At 43.4% G+C, this 23393-nt stretch overlaps 1 protein-coding gene across 3 annotated transcripts in view; it reads left to right on the top strand.

Moving 5' to 3' along the window:
• Positions 1–23393, top strand: part of LOC134572891 (H(+)/Cl(-) exchange transporter 5) — a 100580-nt gene that overhangs the window by 64985 nt on the left and 12202 nt on the right. For all 3 annotated transcript variants that reach the window (XM_063432182.1, XM_063432183.1, XM_063432184.1), the window contains 2 exons: positions 16140–16285; positions 18658–18757. In XM_063432182.1, the coding sequence (XP_063288252.1) occupies positions 16140–16285; positions 18658–18757 (246 nt within the window). The remainder of the gene's footprint in view (positions 1–16139; positions 16286–18657; positions 18758–23393) is intronic.

The following is a 23393-nucleotide window of genomic DNA, read 5'->3' as shown; positions in this document are numbered from 1 at the left end:
ATCTTGAAATCCATGTGTTTTTAGATGTTCAACAATCCTATCCTTTAACATGGTTTCCATCACTTTCCCCACTACTGAAGTAAGGCTTACTGGCCTATAGTTGCCCAACTCCTCCCTTTTACCTTTCTTGTGAATGGGCACAACATTTGCCAACTTCCAATCTTCTGGGACTACTCCTGTTATCAATGATTGGTTAAATAAATCTGTTAATGGTTTTGCTAGTACACCACTAAGCTCTTTTAATAGCTTTGGGTGTATTCCATCAGGTCCCATTGACTTATTTGTCTTTACTTTTGACAGTTGAAATAGAACCTCTTCCTCTGTAAACCCACGTGTAATAAATGACTAATTTATCCTTTTTCTTAACTGAGGTCCCTTTCCTTCATTTTCATCTGTAAATACCGAACAAAAATATTCATTGGGGCAGTCAGCTAGACCTTTATCCTCATCTACATACCTTCCTTCTTTTGTTTTTAATCTGACTAATCCTTGTTTTACTTTTCTTTTCTCATTTATATATCTAAAAAAAGTTTTGTCCCCCTTTTTTACTGACTGTGCTATTTTCTCTTCTGTGTGTGATTTGGAAGCTCTTATAACTTGTTTAGCCTCTTTCTGCCTAATCTTATAGGTCATTCTGTCTTCCTCACTCTGGGTTTTTTTATAATTACTAAATGCCAACTTTTTGTTTTTTACTATTTTGGCCACATCTGCGAAGTACCACAGTGGTTTCTTGAATTTTTTGCTTTTACTGACAAGCCTAATGCAATTTTCTGTTGCCTTCAGTAGTGCAACTTTTAAATAATCCAATTTCTCTTGAACTCCATTTAAATTGCTCCAGTCTGATAATGACTCCTTTACACATATTCTAATTTTAGAAAAGTCTGTTTTTCTAAAGTCTAAAACTTTTGTTTTTGTGTGGTGTGACTCAGTCACTGTTCTTATATTAAACCACACTGACTGATGATCACTGGATCCTAAACTTTCACCTACAGTAATATCTGATACCAAATCTCCATTTGTTAACACTAAATCTAGTATGGCCTCTTTACGAGTTGGCTCCTCAACGACTTGTTTTAGAGACAATCCCAGTAGGGAGTTTAGAATATGTGTGCTCCTGGCACAAGTAGCTATTTTTGTTTTCCAGTTCACATCAGGAAGATTAAAGTCACCCATGATGATAACTTCCCCCTTCATTGTCATTTTAGCTATTTCTTCAACTAGTAGATTATCTAACTCTTCAATTTGTCCTGGGGGCCTATAAATCACACCTACACGAGTTACTGTGTGATTACCAAATTCTAATGTAACCCAAACGGACTCTATGTTCGCCTCACTAACCTTTATTAGGCTAGATTTTATGCTATCCTTTACATACAGGGCCACCCCTCCCCCTTTCTTGCCTTCCCTGTCTTTTCTATATAAAGAGTACCCTGGTATTACTATGTCCCAGTCATTTTTCTCATTATACCATGTCTCAGTAACAGCGACTAGATCTACACTATCAGTTGCCATTATTGCCACAAGTTCATGGATCTTATTCCCTAAACTGCGAGCATTTGTAGACATGACTCTAAGCTTATAATTTTTTAACACACTTGCTACAGGCACCTTCTGTCCTTGTTTTGGGGGACAATTGGATTGATGTTTTATCACCCTTTTGCCCCCCCCCTCCTCCTAGTTTAAATACATCCTAGCAAAACCTCTGAACTGCTCACTGAGAACATGTGTTCCCTTTTGAGAAAGATACAAACCATCTTTTTTGTACAGTTTATTTCCATTCCAAACAGAGCTACCATGAGAAATAAAGCCAAATCCTTGCTCCCGACACCATTCACCAAGCCACAAGTTAAAGTCCCTAATATACATCCACCTGTCGTTCTGAGTGCTATGCACAGGCAGAACTTCAGAGAATGACAGTGTGGAAGCAACCTGCCGTATATCATTGGCAAAAACACTAAAAACTTCCTTAACCTCTGAAACCTCATTGCAAGCCAAGTCATTTGTCCCTAAATGGACAAGTACATCCAATTCCCCTTCCTGCTTTGCTTGCTTAACAATATTACAGATACGTCTCCTGTCTCTGTGAGCTGTAGCTCCAGGAAGACACCTCACAAGACCACCATTGTCCATCTCCACACCTCTTATGATGGAATCCCCCAACAACAACTGCTTTCTATTAGGCCTCACCATAGTCTTCAAGCCTCTCTGCACAACACCACTAGCCTCAGTGCCTCTCTGCACAACACCACTAGCCTCAGTGCCTCTCTGCACAACACCACTAGCCTCAGTGCCTCTCTGCACAACACCACTAGCCTCAGTGCCTCTCTGCACAACACCACTAGCCTCAGTGCCTCTCTGCACAACACCACTAGCCTCAGTGCCTCTCTGCACAACACCACTAGCCTCAGTGCCTCTCTGCACAACACCACTAGCCTCAGTGCCTCTCTGCACAACACCACTAGCCTCAGTGCCTCTCTGCACAACACCACTAGCCTCAGTGCCTCTCTGCACAACACCACTAGCCTCAGTGCCTCTCTGCACAACACCACTAGCCTCAGTGCCTCTCTGCACAACACCACTAGCCTCAGTGCCTCTCTGCACAACACCACTAGCCTCAGTGCCTCTCTGCACAACACCACTAGCCTCAGTGCCTCTCTGCACAACACCACTAGCCTCAGTACCTCTCTGCACAACACCACTAGCCTCAGTGCCTCTCTGCACAACACCACTAGCCTCAGTGCCTCTCTGCACAACACCACTAGCCTCAGTGCCTCTCTGCACAACACCACTAGCCTCAGTGCCTCTCTGCACAACACCACTAGCCTCAGTGCCTCTCTGCACAACACCACTAGCCTCAGTGCCTCTCTGCACAACACCACTAGCCTCAGTGCCTCTCTGCACAACACCACTAGCCTCAGTGCCTCTCTGCACAACACCACTAGCCTCAGTGCCTCTCTGCACAACACCACTAGCCTCAGTGCCTCTCTGCACAACACCACTAGCCTCAGTGCCTCTCTGCACAACACCACTAGCCTCAGTGCCTCTCTGCACAACACCACTAGCCTCAGTGCCTCTCTGCACAACACCACTAGCCTCAGTGCCTCTCTGCACAACACCACTAGCCTCAGTGCCTCTCTGCACAACACCACTAGCCTCAGTGCCTCTCTGCACAACACCACTAGCCTCAGTGCCTCTCTGCACAACACCACTAGCCTCAGTGCCTCTCTGCACAACACCACTAGCCTCAGTGCCTCTCTGCACAACACCACTAGCCTCAGTGCCTCTCTGCACAACACCACTAGCCTCAGTGCCTCTCTGCACAACACCACTAGCCTCAGTGCCTCTCTGCACAACACCACTAGCCTCAGTGCCTCTCTGCACAACACCACTAGCCTCAGTGCCTCTCTGCACAACACCACTAGCCTCAGTGCCTCTCTGCACAACACCACTAGCCTCAGTGCCTCTCTGCACAACACCACTAGCCTCAGTGCCTCTCTGCACAACACCACTAGCCTCAGTGCCTCTCTGCACAACACCACTAGCCTCAGTGCCTCTCTGCACAACACCACTAGCCTCAGTGCCTCTCTGCACAACACCACATGCAGGGAGGTGTGCCTAGGGCTGCATAAACTAAGTGATTTAAATCATAAATGGCAGAGAATTGAGCAGAGAGAATGTAAGGTCATGATCTATACATCAAAACTGCTTCATTAAGTTAGTTGTTTTGGTGACTAAATTTTCCCTTTAACACCTGAGCCGCCACCTTCCCTGCTGCTGGAGCTCTGCCACTAATTCTTGCTATGAGAGGGTGTCAGGGGATTCATGACCACTATAATGTGTTGTAGGGGCTGTGGTATTTTGAGTGTTTATTTATATTATTATATAATATATAGCATTATATATTATATAGCATTTGAACTGCTCTTTTGAGGATAGTTTTTTTTGCTAGCCCCCCAAAATAAAACTGCTGTACAGACTCCTGTATGAGACCAATTATTTTGCCTGGTTTCCAGTATAGCATATTCCTCAAATAACTGCTTCTCAACAATAAGAACTATTCTTCAATATGGTACCCTTGATCTCTGCATTTCCTTAAAGCAAACTCCAACTAGACAATGAAGTTGTAGGCCTAAGACCCTCAAACTTTGTAAATGTATTAAGAAAAAAAAAATTCACTTTCATGTTTCTACTAGTTGTGTTTCTACTAGTTTTGTGCACACAAGCATTTGTAATTTAAAGTATCTGTATACATTAAAGCATCAAGACTGTATAAGCCTCTTTACATTTCACAAAAAATCGGCCTCTTTGCCAGTGGCAGAATAATTAATTGTAAAGGAGTATTTTTTAATTATTTTTTCGTGTGCCCGTCCCCAGTATGATCCGTACTCCACAATTGACAATCTACTGCTCAACAGTAACGGAATGGCCAATTTGCTCCAATCAGAGATTAATAGGATTACTTGGTCTGACCATGCTGATATCATGGTAACCCTCTGCAAACTTAAATATTCCTCTAACTGGACCTGGAAACTAAATGCTAACCTTCTCAAAGATGAGGAAATATGCCATTAAACGAGTGCGGTAATTAAAGCATATTTTGCCCAGAACGACATTCACGCAACAAATCAAGCTGCAAAATGGGCAGCACACAAGTCTGGTTTAAGGGTGCCATTCATAAAAGTAGCCACTTGCAAATTTTTTTTTTATACAAAATACACAATTCAAAGACTTGCAATCTGCTTTGAGGAAAGTGGAACGACAACACAAAACCGATCCTACAGTGTCTCTAAATTAAATGAACTAAATACACTTGGGCACTCAATCAAAGAACTATCGCTGGAGGGAGTAGCCTGCTCTTTATTTTGGTTCAGACTCATGTTCTAAGAAAAGTCAAATAAGATTGATACCCTTTTAGCTAGAAATCTGCAAACTAGAAGCCAATTTAATCCATTACCAAAATTCGTACTACAGCAGGTAATTCTGACTTAAACACATCACATTCCTTTTTTTTTTTTTTTTTTTTTTTTAAGATTCTTTATTTTTGGCATTTTTGTAATTATTTTCAATTTCGTTAGGGTGGGGGTACAGAAAAGAACAGGGGAATAGGGGAAAACGGTTCTCAGTACAAAGGTTACATAGCATATTTTCATTGCTGGTGATAATCATACATGATAAACAGGTTAAGTATGATTCCTCCTTGGTTACAATATCCGTTGTGTGTTAATACATCATTACTCCATATGTAACGAGTTAAGCTGCAGTAAGTCTAGGGGTGGGGGGGGGGGGTACAGAATAGAAAGAGGAGGGGTTATGGGTACCCTGTTGAGTCTATGTACATTACAATCCGTTTACTCTCTTTTTTATTGTAGTCAGTCGAGCTTAGTACCCAGTTGTATACCATAAAAAATGGGGTTGGTGTTACAGGTGAGGATTACGTAGGAGAGGGGGGAGACGTTGCCCCCTTGTGTATGTGTGCTTTGTAGGCTAAGATTCTTCCCTTTATATTTGTATGTTAGCCCATCATATTAAAGCTTAGTCTATGTTAGCAGTGTGTTCGGTTTTGTCACGGGATGTGGATTACCCCGGAGGGTAGAGGAAGCGGAGGTGGGTATGGAGATGCCCATTGTGGTCTGGTTTGCGTCAAATCCTGCAAGTGGTTATCCATTGGTTATGGTGCTTCTTAGTGGCTTTCAGTCGGTCGTTAATTTGGGCTGAGGGCGTTCATCCCGTCCCCCCCCCCCACCCCCCGCTGGTCTCGGGGTAGATGTATTCAGTCATCGTGGCCTATGGTGTATGAGGTCCGTGTGGGTGTATTATGGGGTCAGGTGTAAGCCTGGGTCTGAGGTGACCTTTTTAGTTTGGCGTTGTGTTTGTTCGGGTTTGTGCATTGTGAGAGCACGGTTCACTTAGGCTTGTAATTGTTGTACAGGGTTGAGATGGCGGGGACATGAGTAGAGAAGTGGGTCTCCATGTGGTTCATGTCTCGTGCCCATGGAGGTCCCTTGTGGGCTATTGGGTGGGGATGGTCATGGCACGGGGCCCCGGTCCGGTGGAGTTAGGTAGTGGGCGGGCTCTAGGTGAGCCTTTAGTTTGGAGGGTCCTACACGTTCGAGTGCTGAGGGGGGTCTATGTTCTGGGAGTGCGAGGACCTTTACTGAAGTGGTTGAGGTTACCAAGGGAGAGATGTGTCTCCCTCAATCCATGGATCCCAAATTTTGTGGAAGTGTTTAGGTGTGTCATGGAGCAAGGATGTGAGTTTGTCCATTTGTATATGGTCAAGTATTTTTTTTGTGATGGTTGTTGGTGATGGAATTCGTGCGACCAGCGTTCCGCTATTGCTCTTCTAGTTGCAAGGGCTATGCGGGCACTGAGTTTATTTTCCGCTCTGGTTAAGTCTTCTATGGGACGTGAGAGTGGGAGCGCCCATGGGTCTAGAGGGAATGGTTTGTGTAAGATTTTAGACAATAAGTAAAGGGATTTTTGTCCACAGAGGTTTGATCTTGGGGCAAGTCCACCAACAGTGGAGGAATGTTCCTTGTTCACCGTTTCCAACATGTGTCAGGCGTTTTATGTATGATTGCTAGGCGTTTGGGCGTGAGGTACCAGCGGAAGGGCATCTTATATGCCTGTTCCGTGTGTGTTACGCAGATAGATATGGATGCAGTGGCGTCCCATATATCTGCCCAGTCTGGGGGCCCTAGGTCCTTCTCCCAGGCCGCAATGTACGGGAGTATGACTTGGGTGGGGTGAGTTGCTAACGTTGTGTATATCTCTGAGATTTGTCCTTTTCTGGTCGGATGTTTCATGCAATCTCTCTCAAATCGTGAGAGTGTTGCTGTTCCTGCTTGTTGTATGATTGGGTTTGAGGCAAAGCTGCGTAGTTGAATGAATCTAAAGTGATCGAATGTCGTTAATGTGTCAGCATCCCTGATTTCTGCGAATTGTATCACCTTGTTGTTTTGATACAGGTGTTGAAACCTATCTGTCTCTTCGGTCGAAGCTGGCAAAGTGTGTTGGGGTGAGCCCTGGCGGGAATAGCTTGTTCCTCCATATCGGAGTCATTGGAGAGAGGAATGAGGATAGGTCGTGTTTGTCCTGCAGTTTGTCCCAAAGGTCTAAAGAGTGTGTGATGGTCGGGGCAGTTGGGGGGGGAGGGTAGGGGTCGATGGGGTTTAGGGACCCACATGTAGAGGGATGGGTGATCTCTTCCAAAGATGGTGTGTTCGCTGTCCACCCATCGTTTAGTTTGCGGGGGTGCATGCCAGTGTTGGATTTGGGTCAGTTGTGCCGCCGCATGATAATGTGAGAAGTTTGGTAGTCCCAGACCTCCCTGTTTCTTTGGGACATAGAGGGTAGTTCTACGGACCCTGGGTTCGCGGCCATTCCAGATGAATTTGTCGACCGCTGATTGTAAAGTTTTGAGGTCAGTTGTGTGGAGAGGTATGGGTAGTGTCTGGAACAGGTATAATAGCCTGGGTAGTAGATTCATCTTTATTGATGCAATTCGGCCTAGCCACGATATTCCTAGAGTCTCCCATTTCCGAAGGTCATTGTGTGCTTGGCGTAAAAGGGGTGTGTAGTTTTTTTTCATATAACTTGTGTAGGTCGGCTGGTAATTGAATTCCTAGGTATGTTATGTCTGTAGGGCATATGCGGAATGGGTACTTGGTTTTTAGGTTGGTTAGTTGTGAGTCTGAGATTTGTATGGGCAATATTTCTGATTTCGCGATGTTCAGTTTATATCCTGCTACCAGTGCGTATTCATTTATGGCATATAGCAATGGGTCTATAGATTGATCTGGGTTAGTGATTGTGAGGAGTATATCGTCTGCGTAAGCGGACACCTTGTAAGATTCTCCTCTGATGGACACACCTTCTATGCTGGGATTGGAGCGTATAGCTTGGAGGAGAGGTTCTAGTGACAGCGCGAACATGAGAGGGGATAGTGGACAGCCCTGCCTCGTGCCGTTTAGAATCGGGAATCTAGGTGGGGAGATGTTAGGGAGTAGTAGAGCTCCCTGAGGAGAATGGTATGTTGCCCGCAAGAATGAGAGGAACGAGTTCGGGAAATTCATGTGTTCTAATGTGCGGTAGAGGAAAGGCCACAGTAGACGGTCAAACGCCTTCTCGGCATCTAATGAGATTACTGTGGTGGGGATCGAGCGGTGTTGGGTCAACCAGATGAGGTCGATGTTTCTGCGTGTGTTGTCCAATGCCTGCCTGTTGGGAATAAAGCCCACCTGATCTGGATGGATTAGTTTGTCTAGATATGGATTAAGTCTGTTAGCCATCATTTTGCTCATAATTTTGAGATCTACATTGAGTAGAGAAATAGGCCTATAGTGGTCCGGCTCTGTGAGATCTTTGTTGGGTTTGGGAAGCAGACAAATGTTCGCTGTCGTCATGTCAGGTGGGAGGTGGTCACCTCTCAGGGTAGCATTAAACACTGCACAGAGATGTTTGAGGAGCAGAGGGCTGAATTCTTTATAATAAAGAGCAGTATAGCCGTCTGGGCCTGGGCTTTTGTTGGGTTTACAAGACCCAAGAGCTGTCGCCATCTCTTCTACAGTTGCCTCAGCTGTTATGGCTTGTTTTGCGGCTTGGGACAGGGTGGGTAGTGTTATATTCTGTAGGTATTTATCTATTAGCTCCCGGTATGTTGTAGTCTCATGATTAAGGTGCGGGGAGTGGTTATATAGTGATTGGAAATAGTGGTGGAACGTGTCACCTATCTGATCAGGTAGATCACTAATGGTGCCTGTCTTTGTGCGTATAGATGAGATTTTTTTGGCTTCTGCTCGTTTTTTGAGTCGTCGCGCTAGCATGGTGTCGGCTTTATTACCCGTTTTGTAGTATTTCTGTTTAAGCCACATCATTGCCTTGGTCGTGTCGGTGTGTGTAAGTCTTTTGAGAAGGTCTCTGGTGGCGATTAATTCACGTAGTATTTGTGGCTGTGGGTTGTGTTTGTGGCTAATTTCTAGTCTTCGTAGGTCCGCTAATGTCTCTGATATCTGTTGCATTTTTCTTTTTTTATGGGCAGAGGCTATGCTGGTGAGGGTTCCCCTGATTACTGGTTTATGTGCAGCCCACAATGTTATTGGGGAAGTTACCGAGGGTGTGTTTGTGTCGAAGTATTCCTTTATGGCTGTAGCTACTGAAAGTCTGATATGGGGATCATGGAGTAGTAGCGGATTCAACCTCCATGACCATGGACGTTTTAGTTCTGGAATGCGGATGGTGAGAGTTATATCGGCATGGTCCGACCATGAGATAGTGCCTATGGATGTGTGGGTTATCTGTGTTGCCAAGTTCGGGGAAATGAGAAAGTGGTCTATGTGCGAGTATGAGGTGTGTGGGTTTGAATAGAAAGTATAATCGCGGGTAGACGGATGTTGTGCCCTCCATATATCTACTAATGTTTGCGTGGCCAGGAATTGCGCGAAGTACGTGTCGTTTCTGGATGGTTGCGGGGTGTTCGCTTCGCGGTTTGACCTGTCTATAGCTGGAATATGTGTAGCGTTACAGTCTCCGCCTATTATCAAACGTTTGCCTGCGTAGGCTTGTATGTGCGAGGCGTAGTGATGCCAGAACGTGCTGTTTGGTACGGATGGAGCATATACTGAGCTTATGGCATAGGGAGTTGCGCCTATTTTACCCTCTATTGAAACGTATCTGCCCAGTGGGTCCGTGGTGCACCTGATATCCGTTAGAGGGCATGTGGATTTAAGTAGAATCACTACCCCTTTCGTTTTTGTATCTGGGGAGTGTGCCATGTAGCTCTGATTGTAGTATCGGTTAGTAAGGGGGAATGATCTCTTGGTTGTAAAGTGCGTTTCCTGTAGAAGTAGTATATCTACGTGTTGTCTGTGTGCCCATCGTAGTAAGCCATGCCTCCTAGTGGGTGTGTTGAGGCCCCTGGTATTGAGGGAGACACATTTTCGAGATAGGGGCATTGCAGCTGCTGAGACATTGAGTAGGCCTTTACGTGCAGATCGTTGGCCGGCAATAAGTAGGCTTGTGGGCAAGCTGGTGAGCGGGCCGGGGTCCCGTGCCTCGGTGTATGGGAGAGGAGGGAGGGTACGGAGTAGAGGGGGTGAGGGTACGGAAAGAGAGTAAGGGACAAAGGAAGGGGGTGGGGTTCAAACTATGAGGACCCAAAGGGCCTAACTACTGGTCTTACTCGTTGCCAGTAGGTATTGGAGTGGTTCGCCTGACCGCTCCTATAGGGGTGGGATTGAGAGTAGGTAGTGTGGTAGTCTGTAGTGGCGGGTAGCCAGAGTCGCACTCTGGTCCTTTAGTCTAGTCGTTGTAATTAACTGTTAGGTCGCTGTTGCGTGTGCCAAGAATCAGTTTCTGTGGCATCTCCCCTACCCCCCCGCCGCTCCCCCGTGAGGTAGGGGGGACGGGGAGAGGCTGTTCTCGTGTTGTGCCAGTGGGCGTGTGGTGGGATTATGTGCGATACCCAGAGTCAGTCGTCAGCTGAGGGATGTGGATCATTTCAGCGCGGTTGTCATCTAGCGTCCTAATCACCAGGGGTGTCTAAGGTGCCTGTGTGTGGCTGCTTGTCAAGTGGTTGAATTCCTGCACATGATAGACAAGAAACGCCTACACATTCCCGAGTATCAGGAGTATGGTTAAGGTCACAACATTTACAAAACAATCTGTTTGCATTTCTATTACTGTTACATTCCCATTGCTCCCACATTTTCCCCTTCTCCCCCCTCCCACATCATTTGCAATGTCCCTGCACTTTTCTATCTTAGTAAGTGATAATTTCTATGGGATGTATGTTACGGGGGGCTTAGAGCTGGTATGCGTTATGTCGCTAAATAACAATATACCATTAATTCTATGGTGTTCCTTGTATTCATGGCAATGGCCTATTGGTTCTATGGTATTTGCAGTATTACCTTGAAGAACCTTATATGTTTTGCTCAGGTTTTGTGCGTGTCCCTTACCCTAATGAGATCAGTATTGGCAGTATTATTCTTTTCTCTTGCGTGCAGCAGAGTTAAATAATATATTAAGGGGGGTCAGAGATGCAATTGTTCACATTGTATAACAACTAATATGAGAAGGGGGAGCTCAGATGTTTAGTATTTTGCTTAGTTTGTGCATCCAGTGATATTTTTAGACTCCTCGGGCATTCTAAATTAGCATGTTTGCATACGGGATGTCAGTATATGTCTGCGCTATTGGAGACTGATCCTAAGGTAAATCTGAGCTACGTCCTAGTTTGTGTTGGTTCATAAGTATATGGGCTTAGTGGGTGTTGGTCTTAAGTAATAGTAGAGTAGAATATACCATGACGATGTTACTGTCATTTTCTTTCTTTCTTTTTTTTTTTTTTTTATTCCCCCCCCTTTTTTTTTTGTTCTGCCTGCACCAAGTTTCCCTTTGGGGTCACGGGTGTACCGCTTCGGTGGTAGTGCAAAGAAGTCGGTTGCGAAGTGGATTGGGCCTATGTGGCTAAATTGTCACGGTTCTATATGTAAGTTGAGTGTGTGGTGGCGACTATACCAAAATTGTGCGAATAAATTGCAATATTAAGGGAATACTCAAGTGTCCATTATGCAGGAGCGTTTCTCTTCTGCCATGCTGATGGTGGCGGTGTCAGGAACTGTGAGTGCATCGCCACTGGAAGAGCCTCGGTGGTTCAAACGTGGAAGTCTCTGGGTATGGGAGCAGAGGTGTTCTGTGTCATGGTGTCGCGTGAGTCTTGCTCTTGGGAGTTTCTCGTTCGTCAGCGGGGTTTAGCCCTGGATGTCGGGGATCAGATCTGCAGAGGGTGGTCGATGACGGTGGGTTGAGGACCCTTCTCTTCGGGTTGGTGGTGTCTGGGCTATGTTGGATCCCTCACCGCTGTTGGTCCCAGGGAGGGGGAGGCCTAGCCGCTCTGCAAAGTTGGTCGCATCCGCAACGTCGTGTAATGTGAATGTTTGGTTGTTTCTGCGTACTGTGAGTTTAAAGGGATGCCCCCAAGCGTACCGGATCCGTTGTCGAGATAGTTCCATAGTGAGCGGCCTTAGTTCTCTTCGTTTTCGGAGAGTGCTGGGGGCCAGGTCCTGAAAAAACATTACCGGGTGGCCTTCTATTTGGAGGGGAGTATCCCTGCCGGCTCTCATTATTGCCTCCTTGATGTGAAAATAATGAAGCCTTACGATAACATCTCGCGGCCGGGTCATGCCAGGAGTAGGGGCTCTTAAGGCCCTGTGGGCGCGATCCAGAAGAAGCTCAGCTGGGGGTGCTTCTGGGAGCAGGCTGCAGAACGTCTCCCTGATGGTGGATGCTAGGGACTCCATATCAACCGCTTCAGGTATGCCCCTTATTCTTATATTATTTCAGCGCGACCTGTTGTTAAGGTCTTCCTGGGCGTCTTCGAGGTGTCTCATCTGGTCTTTGAGATCATTTATGGCCTGTTCCTGCAGGTCTGCCCTGGTTGTGGTGGCGGCCATTTTGTCTTCAAGGGCGCCAGTGCGTTGCACGAGGTCGGTAAGGCCTGCTCGTATGGGTGCTAAATGTTTAGTAAATTCCGTGGCCATATTTGTTTTTATATCATGAAGTAGGCCTTTAAGGTCTTCCCTCGTGATGGGATTGGTGTTGTGGTGGTGGCTGATGTCGCTAGCCGTCGAGTCGGAGTCATACTCCTTTTGATCCCCGGCCTTTAGATCTTCCTCTGGCCTGCGGGTTTTGAAGATCGGGGCCACGGCCGACACCTGCTTGGATTTTCTTCCGCCGCCCATAGTTTCGGGTGTACCTCTGGTTGTAGGTATTGTGGCACGGTTTTCGGGGTAGATTTGACAGTCAATTGTGGCTGATATTAGCTTTTATCGGACCAGATTGCGCGGAGCTCTAGCAAGACACCGCCATTCACACCGGAAGTCAGGCGCCGCCCCCCCATCACATTCTTTTTAAACTTTAAAATATAACTTTCTGAAATCTGTCCTCTATAATCACATTGGCCCTACCTCCACTACCAAGTGGCCAATTCATATATGCAGTACACAAATTACATTAAACAGCAATATTCTATAGTGCAACAATAAATTATGCATCCTGAGCGTGACAATTCCAACATGCCATCAGACCTCATCCACACATACAAGGGGTGACTATAGCTTAACGTCCGTTCAAGGTGATGTACTCTCTCTGACCTACTACGCTCCTTAGAACAACTGACTAAATTGTTGGATCACTATGGCAACCTTTTGGGTTATAAAGTCAATCAAACAAAATATAAGGCCATGCCCCCGGACATAGCACTGATCCAAAGCAAGTCTCATCTACAAATTTGTACCAAGACACTTGCATATCTAGGAATACAGCTTACGGCTGATCATATCAAACAATGTAAGTGCAACTTCCCTCAGCTGTTCCTTTCCTTAATCAGGTCTTGGAACATTGGATGGATAGACCTATCTCCTGTTTGGGTAGATTTCACTCGGTAAAAATGAACATTCTGTCCAGACTCCTATTTAAAACTCTACCAGCCAAAGTTACCCGGGTGATCTGGCGGGCTTACATCTAGCCATAGACACAATCATTTGGCAGTGGAGGTGCCCCAGATTTGCACATAATCTGCTATACAGGTCTAAAAACAGGGGAGGTTAGGTCTACATAATTTATACTTTTAATACCTTGCAGCGCAGTTGGTTCAAATTGTCCACTTGCATTCTACCTCCGATTAAAGAGGCTGGGAAGATATTGAGTCCCTTCTCGTGAGAGCAGACCTTTCAGAATTTTTTCATATGGGTCCCCAAAGAAAACAGGGCTTTCATAAGGACTAAATGTCCAGCAATCCATAACTCCATCAGAATATGACCGCATCAAATTATTCACTCAATAGATTAGCCTCTCTAATACTCTAAAACAGTGCTTTTCCACCCAGGATGAGAGCCAGAGACTTTAGGGGTACCGAGTACACAGATCTCCAAAGACACATTCACCAATATGTGGATAATGACATGGGCACTTTCTTTCAACCTATTGTAAGTGACTAACTTCAAACAAGGGACTACTTTCACTACCTTCAAGGGGACAAGGGGTTCGTGCAGCAGCTATGACCTTTTTTGAGAAAACATGCTTTGAATAGAAACCTCCAGCTGGCTTGTTCTCACTCTCAACCATAACCTTAGCACAGAGTCTGGTGAGTTTGAGATACACTGACCAGTGGGAGAACGACCTGGGTGATGTGCTCGAGGGCACAGATTGAGAGGAAATTGCAAAATTCTCCATTTGTGTAACTCTTCAAGAGAAATCATTTTAAAGCATTATTTAGATAGTACACCCCAGTGAAACAATATCACATGAGATTGAGCACCACTAACACTTTCTGGAACCTGTGTGGTGATAGAGGCAGTTATATTCACATGTGCTGGACTTCTCCCTAGAGTCTGAGACTTCTCAAACAGGGTGGTGGACCTGGGATCCAAGATCCTATAAAGATGGTTAGATGTTAATCTTTGGGCTTGTCTCCTCTCTAAACCCACCGAGGGCCTACCCAAACATGAACAGAAACTAATCTAAACAACCAACAACCTGAAATGAGGTAATGAAACATATAGACGAGGTGAGGGCTACTAAGGGTTACAACACCTCTAGATAACCTTGGAAACTACAATAAAAAACTAAGCATAGAGCAGAGCGAGCAACTACATATCACCTGACCATAGTTAACGCAATCGACAAACTGCAATTACCATGCAACAAGCTCTGTAAGTATTATAAATCTGAAACCTACTAAGTCTAGAGACCTGCGAGTCTCATCTACTACTACTTCTTTGGAGATCTGCATATCTCAAATCACCAAACGAGACTTTGAATGACTGAAACCTGCGTGTTTCGCACTGCTCACAGACTAAATGTGTTTTGTTTAAGTTGAAACTATCTCAATTAAATAAAATATATATAAAAAAAAAAAAAGAAACTAATCTAACTGCCCGTAGAGCTCTCGCTCAGAGGTGGGTGACCCCGGAATTGTCTCTACTCACAATGGTTGTAACAAAGATCAGGTACAATTACCTCATGGGTAAATTAACCTTTACAGGTTTGAAATTCTACTAAGCCCTTTGAAAAAGTATGGGACCTATACGAGCAATAAGATACGTAATAAGTTGTCGTACTTCCTCACACTACTCTGATCAACAAAATGGAGGGCATGGAATTCTGTTGTCTTCCGGTGTCATAGGGTTGTTTTGCAGTTTTGTTTTTTGTAGTTGTTGTCCTTTAATCATGTCGATATGCCAATCACTGTTTTTCCTACTCATATGTCAAACATACCAAGTACCCATCACAGTGTATACAACTTTCCTCCGGACTACAAATCTGTTCATCTAGCTAACCACTTTTTCTCATTAAAGCGAGACACTATGGCACTCTATCTCCCACCTATAGATATAACTCTTATTGTATTAGCTATGCTGTATGTTTGATATAAGCTTCTTGTAACATGGCATTCTTTGTTCTGAAAGTTTTTATTATTGTAAACCTTTCTTTTGGCAAGCACATATTGTATTACTGACAATATATACATTTAATCTGCTTGTCATTAAAGAAAGAATTTTAAATAAAAATAAATTGAACACCAATACTTTTTATGAATATTCACAATACTGTATTAACATGTAAAGAACCCTGCTTTTATGTTTTGGATAGTACTCCAGATGCTTTAAAGGAACACTGTAGAGTTAGGAATACAAAACTGTGCCTCTTTCCCTAGTTATATTCAGGTACCCAGCTGAGACTCGTTCAGTGCTGCGTACCTCTCTCTGCGTCCCGCAATGTTATCAAGACGGCATGACTTTCTACGGCGATGGTCGTCCTTGAGATGAAGTGGTCTGGGTGCCATGGATAAAGTGTTAAGGTTGCATCTGTGTTTTAGTATTTGATTCTCCTAACCATAAACTTGTTAATATTGGATTGTTGAATGCAAATGTTCTTATTCCGCTGAAGGCTCATTCATTTATAGGCTGAGCCATAACCTTTTCCCTTAGTAACACAAGCAACCTTTGTCTGACATTGTGAACATTTATCACATTGTCATTTATATCAGTGGAAAGGACTTTTAATATTTTCTACTAGTAATTGGCAGATAAAACCTTGTAACAGAGTTATTTTTTTTTTTTTTTCTCTTTCTACAGAGTTTGCTACATATAATGGAAATGGAATACATGGGTCATATAATGTGATGGATTTTCTTGATGTACCAGGGGTGGGAACATATGAGGATTTTAATACAATCGACTGGGTGAGAGAAAAGTCACGTGACCGAGATCGGCACAGAGAGGTGAGACAAGATTTATACCTTCAGTACGTATGTATTTGTATAAACAGATGTATCCTTATTTGTGACATAATAACTTCTTACTAACTTAAAATATTTTTCAAAATAGTAAATCATTTTAATATATTGATATTATTTCTATACTGATATTTTTATTTTTTTTAAAGTTACTTTTTATCCAAATATATGAAATTGTTGTTGTGGGCTGCAGCTTGTTACCAGAATTGTTATACTGGTTAAACATAACTGGAGGTGCACTGGCTCACCTGTTACAGTACCAGAAAGTGAGATGGTAGATGGAAAGTGTAGGCCAGAATTGCCAGCACAGAATTATATGGGTTAATAAGCTACATTTTTGTACTTTATAAAATGGGGTTGGACAGTCCATTGAATTAGTAAGAAGAAAAAAGGATTTCATTTCCAAAAGTTACTAGTTCTCACCTGTGTGTAGAAAGTTGATGACTGAACTACAACTTCTAGAAGCACAAAGCTACTCTCTAAAAAGCAGGGGTTGGCAACCATCGGCACTCCAGATGTTTTGGGCTATATCTCCCTTGATGCTTTGCTAGCATTATGCCTGTAAGAGCATTATGGGAGATGTAGTCCAAAACATATAGAAGGTTGTCTACCCCTGCGTCTAAACGCAGAATAGACATTGAAAATGTGATAATTTAAAAAGGGGGAAATCTGCTGCAGAAAGGTTTGGGCTATATCTCCCTCGATGCTTTGCTAGCATTATGCCTGTAAGAGCATTATGGGAGATGTAGTCCAAAACATATAGAAGGTTGTCTACCCCTGCGTCTAAACGCAGAATAGACATTGAAAATGTGATAATTTAAAAAGGGGGAAATCTGCTGCAGAAAGGTTTGGGCTATATCTCCCTCGATGCTTTGCTAGCATTATGCCTGTAAGAGCATTATGGGAGATGTAGTCCAAAACATATAGAAGGTTGTCTACCCCTGCGTCTAAACGCAGAATAGACATTGAAAATGTGATAATTTAAAAAGGGGGAAATCTGCTGCAGAAAGGTTATTTTTGGCCCCCCCGCCCAGACCATTACATGTAGCGTACATTGCACTATGATGACTACACTGAACCTTGTAGTGCTTCTATAAATAATGACATGCCATACATCTAATGGAGCAAAAATGGAAAAGCACTGTAGCTTAAAGGTTGGACTTGTGGAGGAAAAACTATTTGTTAACATTAAATAAATCCTCTCTGAATAACAAACTGTAATTTATCTTGTACTGCAAAAATAATTCTTATGCAGTATTCTGTATGTTAAAGCGGCAATGTCACCTTCTAGGGTCTCTGCGTATTGTATTCGGATGGTCATGAGGGGCAGAGGAATGTAGTTTTTATTTATCTGAACTTATGTCTCATAGCACCGCTATCTTTGTCCTTGAGATCCTCTTAAGCACCTAGCACTTCAACTGCCAGAAGCTTACCACAGCGCAGTCCTCTCTCACACATGCGTGAGAGTACAACACTGATATCTATGGATGATCCGCAAGACCGTTTGATCCTACGTAGAAAGAGCCTTTTTGCTATGAGCAATCCCTAGTAACGACTGAGGGCTTGACAAGAGGTAGCTCTGCATAAGACAAAATAGTCCCTTTTGACTTGGTTGGAATTTCTGTGAAAATTCTTAAAACACTGTCTTTAAGAGCATTTCGTAAAAATGGTCTCTTTATGAAATGCTCCAAAATATTATTATTTTTTTGGGGGGGGGAGGGGGGGGGTGCTTTACCAGTAACTCCTTTGTCTTACCTCTCCATTTTGTAAACCCTTCTGTCAGTGTATATTTTGTTGTTTGCAATAAAACAAGAGCATAATGCTCACACTACAAAAAGAGGAATACTTCATGCTGGGTGCTCCAGAAAGGGAGACCTCAAATGGAAGAAAAGATAACTAACTATCCAGGCACAGCTGAGCTGTCTTCTAAAAAGCAAAAAAAAAAGAATTTGGAACAAGAAAGTGGAGACAATGTTTCGGCTCTTCTCTGAGCCTTTATCAAGGGTCATATTGCATCAGTGCATATTTGTTGACCCTTTACCTTGAAAATAAAAATGAGTGGCCAGATTGTCTATTGCATCTTGTCCCTATCTCAGCGCATTGTGGCTTACTTGTATTTCATGATTACCACCCAAAACATTGATTGGCAAACAAGTGAGTCATTTGCACCCTGTAAAGCAAATGTAATTGTCAATAATTATACATTTGTAATATTATTATTTTTGAGTTATGGTATTTCACAGCTTTTTCACTAGCTCTTGTATGCTGATGCTTTCTAGAAATCCTTTCTTATCACACTAGAATTTGCTGTTACAGTTTCCCTGTGGTTAATATGCTATGTGATTTTTCTTCCCAAGATCTTGAGTAAGAGTAAAGAGTCCACCTGGGCACTTTTGCATAGTGTCAGTGATGCCTTCTCTGGATGGTTGCTTATGCTACTTATTGGCCTTTTTGCAGGTAAGGTATTACAATAAACTGCAATAATTGGGGGAACTATTTTTAAAAATCTGTTGGAATTTCATTTATTAACCAGACTCCACATCTCACACTTCATATTTAGAGTTGGTTCATAGAGCAGTACTGAATAACGTTCAAAGTTCCATTTACAGACCTTAAATCATTTTGGTTGAATAGGGTTCGCTATATAAACTTGTTTTAAAAAAAAAAAAAAAAAAAAAAAAGCTGATGGTCCACACTCGTCTTTATAAAATATAGCTTTTATTGATTACATGTAAAAGGAAGGATGCCAAAAATTACATCAACGTTTCAGTCCCAGTTCGGGACTTTCATCAGGACAGCAGATAGAGAGATATATGTGTGTGTGTGTGTGTGTGTTCTTTTGAGAAACACTTAAAAAAAAATAACAAAAAAATTATTGGAGATGAGTCCAACTATACTTACTCTTGTTAATAGTAAAAGTGTAGGGGGGCATGGCTTAGGCTCCGACTGAAATGGCTGCCTGAACGCAGAGCTCCGCACCACACACTTGCTAAAACAAGCGAGTCAGCGCATTAATTGAAGCCCAATGGGTCGCAAAAAGCGTTTGGAATCTCCACAAATTTCCAGGAGTACTATGCCACTGTTACAGACGGGCCTGTTGGCTGAATTTGTCCAAGTACCTGTGGAACCGTTTCATGAGTCCCACACGTCTTAGTTGGCGCCTACCTCTCCGGCATCCACTTACTCTGGGTCAGAGTACACCACCCTGACTGATATTGGAGCTGATGTAAAACGGATGGCAATGTCTATGGGCAACCAGCACGACCTACAGCAGCTGCCTCTCACCTTATACAAGAAGATCACAATGGAGGTCACAGGCTTTAAAGCCGAGGTTGTGGCCCAAGAAACCTGAATTTTTACCCTGGAGCAAAATTCCCATTCCCCCGAGGAAAGAACAGAGGACCTGGACAACCGTGGCCACCGATGCAAAATACTGGTGTGCAGGGTGCCCAAGCCTCAGAAGGGAGAGGATGTGGAGACCCAACTGACTTCCCTCTTTCTCATAATCCACCTGGACCTATTCGGTTTGAGCGAACACATTGTGCACTACAACAAAGGCACCCACGGACCTTATCTGTTGCCTGCATTCATGCCCTGTGAAGGACCTGATCATGAGAAAAGCCCAATCTGTAACGTTCACTAGGGAACCCTAACTGGCAGACAGGACAGTAGAGAAAATTGCAATACCGATCCCTAGAATGGTCGGGTTATGCAAAAAGGATAGTCAAAACACTAGCCGAGGTCAAGGGATATAGAGAGACGGCATAACGAGAGACAAAGCCAAATATCCGTAACCAGGAAATCCAAATAAGTGCAACGCTCAATGGTAAACCAAAGGCCACAACAGGGCACTGAGGCAAGGGAGAGGCTAGCTTGCATACTGACAGGGTGTGTCTGATTGGCTAACTTAGAATTAGTGTTAACCACAACACGTGGGAGGAGTTTCTTCTCTCACTTGTGGTCTCTGAGGTCATCGCTGTGTGCCGGGTCACATGATCGAGTGCAGCACACATAAAAGGAAGCTGCTCTGGAGTGTGCAGCGTCACACTGCCAGTCTGGAGACAGGGACCAGATGATGCCGCTCACTGTGATGATGTAAGCAAGGTCGCCGCGTGCCAGCTGGATGGTGTCCCAGCCCATCACATTCTGAGGAGTGATCGCGGTGTTGCTCATTTCCTCTGTTGCTGCGTCCAGACCCACAATCTGGGTTATTCACAGTGGTAAAGCCTGGGATTTCTGCTCTGGGGTAAGCCTGAGAGTTGATGGACTCTGCTTTCTCCTGTACCCATTTTGCTTTGGGACACCTGCCTAACTTCCTGCAGTGTAGGGGAAACGCCCCCGGGGGGAAGTTCTGACTGGCCGCACACGTGGTCCTAGCCCATAATGGTTCCAGATCATTTATTGCTTTTGCCGGTCAACTTTCGGGAGCTTCGAGAGTGTCTGCACTACACTTGTGAGTGTTCACTTCTGAAGTTTTTAATACCTTTTTTAAATTTACTGGGCATTATTGCCCTATGAGGTTGTTGTCCTTTTTTACATGTGTACCTTTTATGTGGAGTCTACTTATACCAATGTAAATTGTGTGTAAGTAAAATGTGGCATGTTACACTACTGTTTTGCACAAGAATTGAAGCACTTTATTGTTATCTATTTATTGCACTGGTGCACATTTATTTTTGCACTTCAAGATATAGGCACTTTAGAAAATAATATTTATACAAAGATTTTATATATTTTACTAAGTACACGTCTTGAAGACATAGCTCACCTTATTTGTTTTTAATATTGTACTGAGTGTTCTTTTGGGTTTATACACTGTGTGAGGTGCATCTTCATTTAAATGTTTATTTGGTCTGCTTATTAGCGCCATTGCTACTTGAATTTGTCTGTTTACCATGACAGTCCTTCAATACCCTTTCTAACAAACGTTTAAGTGGTGGTCTGCTACAATGAGCATGAAAATTCCTGGGTAGAACGGGATATGTCGCGATTCTAAGGTTTTTGACTTCCACCGCAATGAAGAGTCTCTTCCAACACCTATACAAACTTTTTCGCTACTCGTCTCTGCAGCACTTCTACAGTTCACTGCTTCTTTGCATAGGGATCTAACTTGGTTCGAAGGGTTATGCAAAAGAGAATCTGATCTAGATGGAGCTAGATTTCTCATTTGCTAGTTGGAGGACTGGAGAACAAACAAACCTTTAAAAGACAATGTAAAAACCATTACGGGCACGATGTTCACTGGACTCTAATGGGACAAAATAATGATCATTCAGCACAAATCCTCGATTATCACGCACTATTAAGAGGTAACTTATAAGCTTATTTGCTATGGTACAAAACTCCAGAGCTACTACACAAAATATTCCCAGGCGTTCCAGCAACATGCTGGAGATCCGAAGATAGTGATGGAATGATAAGAAATATTTAATAGGACTGCCCTCCTATAATTTTGTTCTGGGACATGGTCAAAGCCTAAATAACTGACATTCTGAGCGAAATGCGTTCGTTAACAATAGAACAAGTGCTTCTGCATGCCACGCCCTCACTGATCTAAAAAAAATAGAATAAAAAACAAACAAACTTTTTTTTAAGACCCCTTCTTAATACTGCCAAAGCACTAGTGTCTGCCCTCTGGAAACAGACCCATACCCTCACAAAAGAGCAATGGTTTGATAGGGTTGAAGATATCCTGTCCGCCAAAGCAATTCAAGCATCCCTAACTGGATGTGATGCAAGGCATACTAAAATGTGACAATATTGGATAGAATTTGTTGCAAGGAGACATGCACAGATTGGGGGGATACAGTAGGGGTCCTGGAGATCGCGCTACCTCTCTGTCTTCTATGTTCCTCAACACACTCTCCTTTTGTCTTCATACTTTTTATGATGAGATCCCACTGTAAGGGTGACTGCAACCTCACTGACACTTCACTCTAGGTTACGAGACAGATCTTGGTCAAGGGGGACGTGAGTGGAGGTGTAGTGACATTGGTGCTGAGTGGATTGGGAGACACGGTTTCAGCTGGCAACAACTAGCTTAACATACTTCTGAACGGGGTAGAGGTACTTCATGATGAAGACATGGTTCTGTTGTAAGCTAATGAGCTTGACAGTACGATTCGTAACTATTACTTACTCTTACGCTCATATTTCTAAATGATCAACATTAGTCTCCGGTATGCTATTATACTAATCCGCTCATTGTAGCTTGGATGTTCCAATCACTCACCTACACCTTCAGGTTCGCTGAGACTGTATTAAGCATGGATACCTTGAGCTGACTTATTTTTAAATTGTACCAGGCTGCCTACGTGCATGATGTGGATGCTGCCTAGTGTGCCTAGGCGCTCTCCCTCACCTGACACGGGGAATACAGTATTGTCTAATCTCAGTTATGATTATTACATAAAGCTATATTAGCCTATGTAACAACGCATGTGGCTCCCTACCACCCTGACACCGACCTGATTTTGGCATGGATAATACTGTGGTTCAGTAAAATCTGTATGTCATCTTTATGGTCAGTGATTCATATGTTACATTGGGTCCTGCGAGGCCCCCTTTTTACTCTTTCTCTTTTCTGTGTACAACAAGAACTGTTTCAATATTTAAACGTGTTTTTATTAAACATTTACATTGGTTTTAGCATATTCACATTGTGTTAGCCTACATTTAATGTTTAGTAGCAAAAAAACTGCATGTTTATAAATCCTGAAAGTGTGATCAATCCATTTACTGTCTCTGAAGGGAAATTGTCACTTCTCTGGAAATTACACAATTAAATAAAATGAAGACTAACCGATTTTTTTTATTTTAAATATCCATAAAGATCCAATGCTTGATGTAACTATCCAGTTTAATCTAGGTATAGTCAGGGCACACAATACATTGGATGAGGAGACATAAAAACAGTACTCCTGTTGTCCTTTTCTCTGTAATGCATAACAGTGATTAACAAGGAGCCAACCTTTTCACAGATTTGTTAATTATAGAGATTAACACCTTATTAAAATCCCTGCGAACTGATGGTTCCCATTTCAAACAAGATTCATTTAGTGTTATATATGTATACTGTTAGTACCTCAGGAAG

The sequence above is a fragment of the Pelobates fuscus genome, chromosome 9 (assembly GCF_036172605.1).
Source record: "Pelobates fuscus isolate aPelFus1 chromosome 9, aPelFus1.pri, whole genome shotgun sequence".
Lineage (NCBI taxonomy): Eukaryota > Metazoa > Chordata > Amphibia > Anura > Pelobatidae > Pelobates > Pelobates fuscus.
This window is presented reverse-complemented; position numbering and strand designations above follow the sequence as displayed.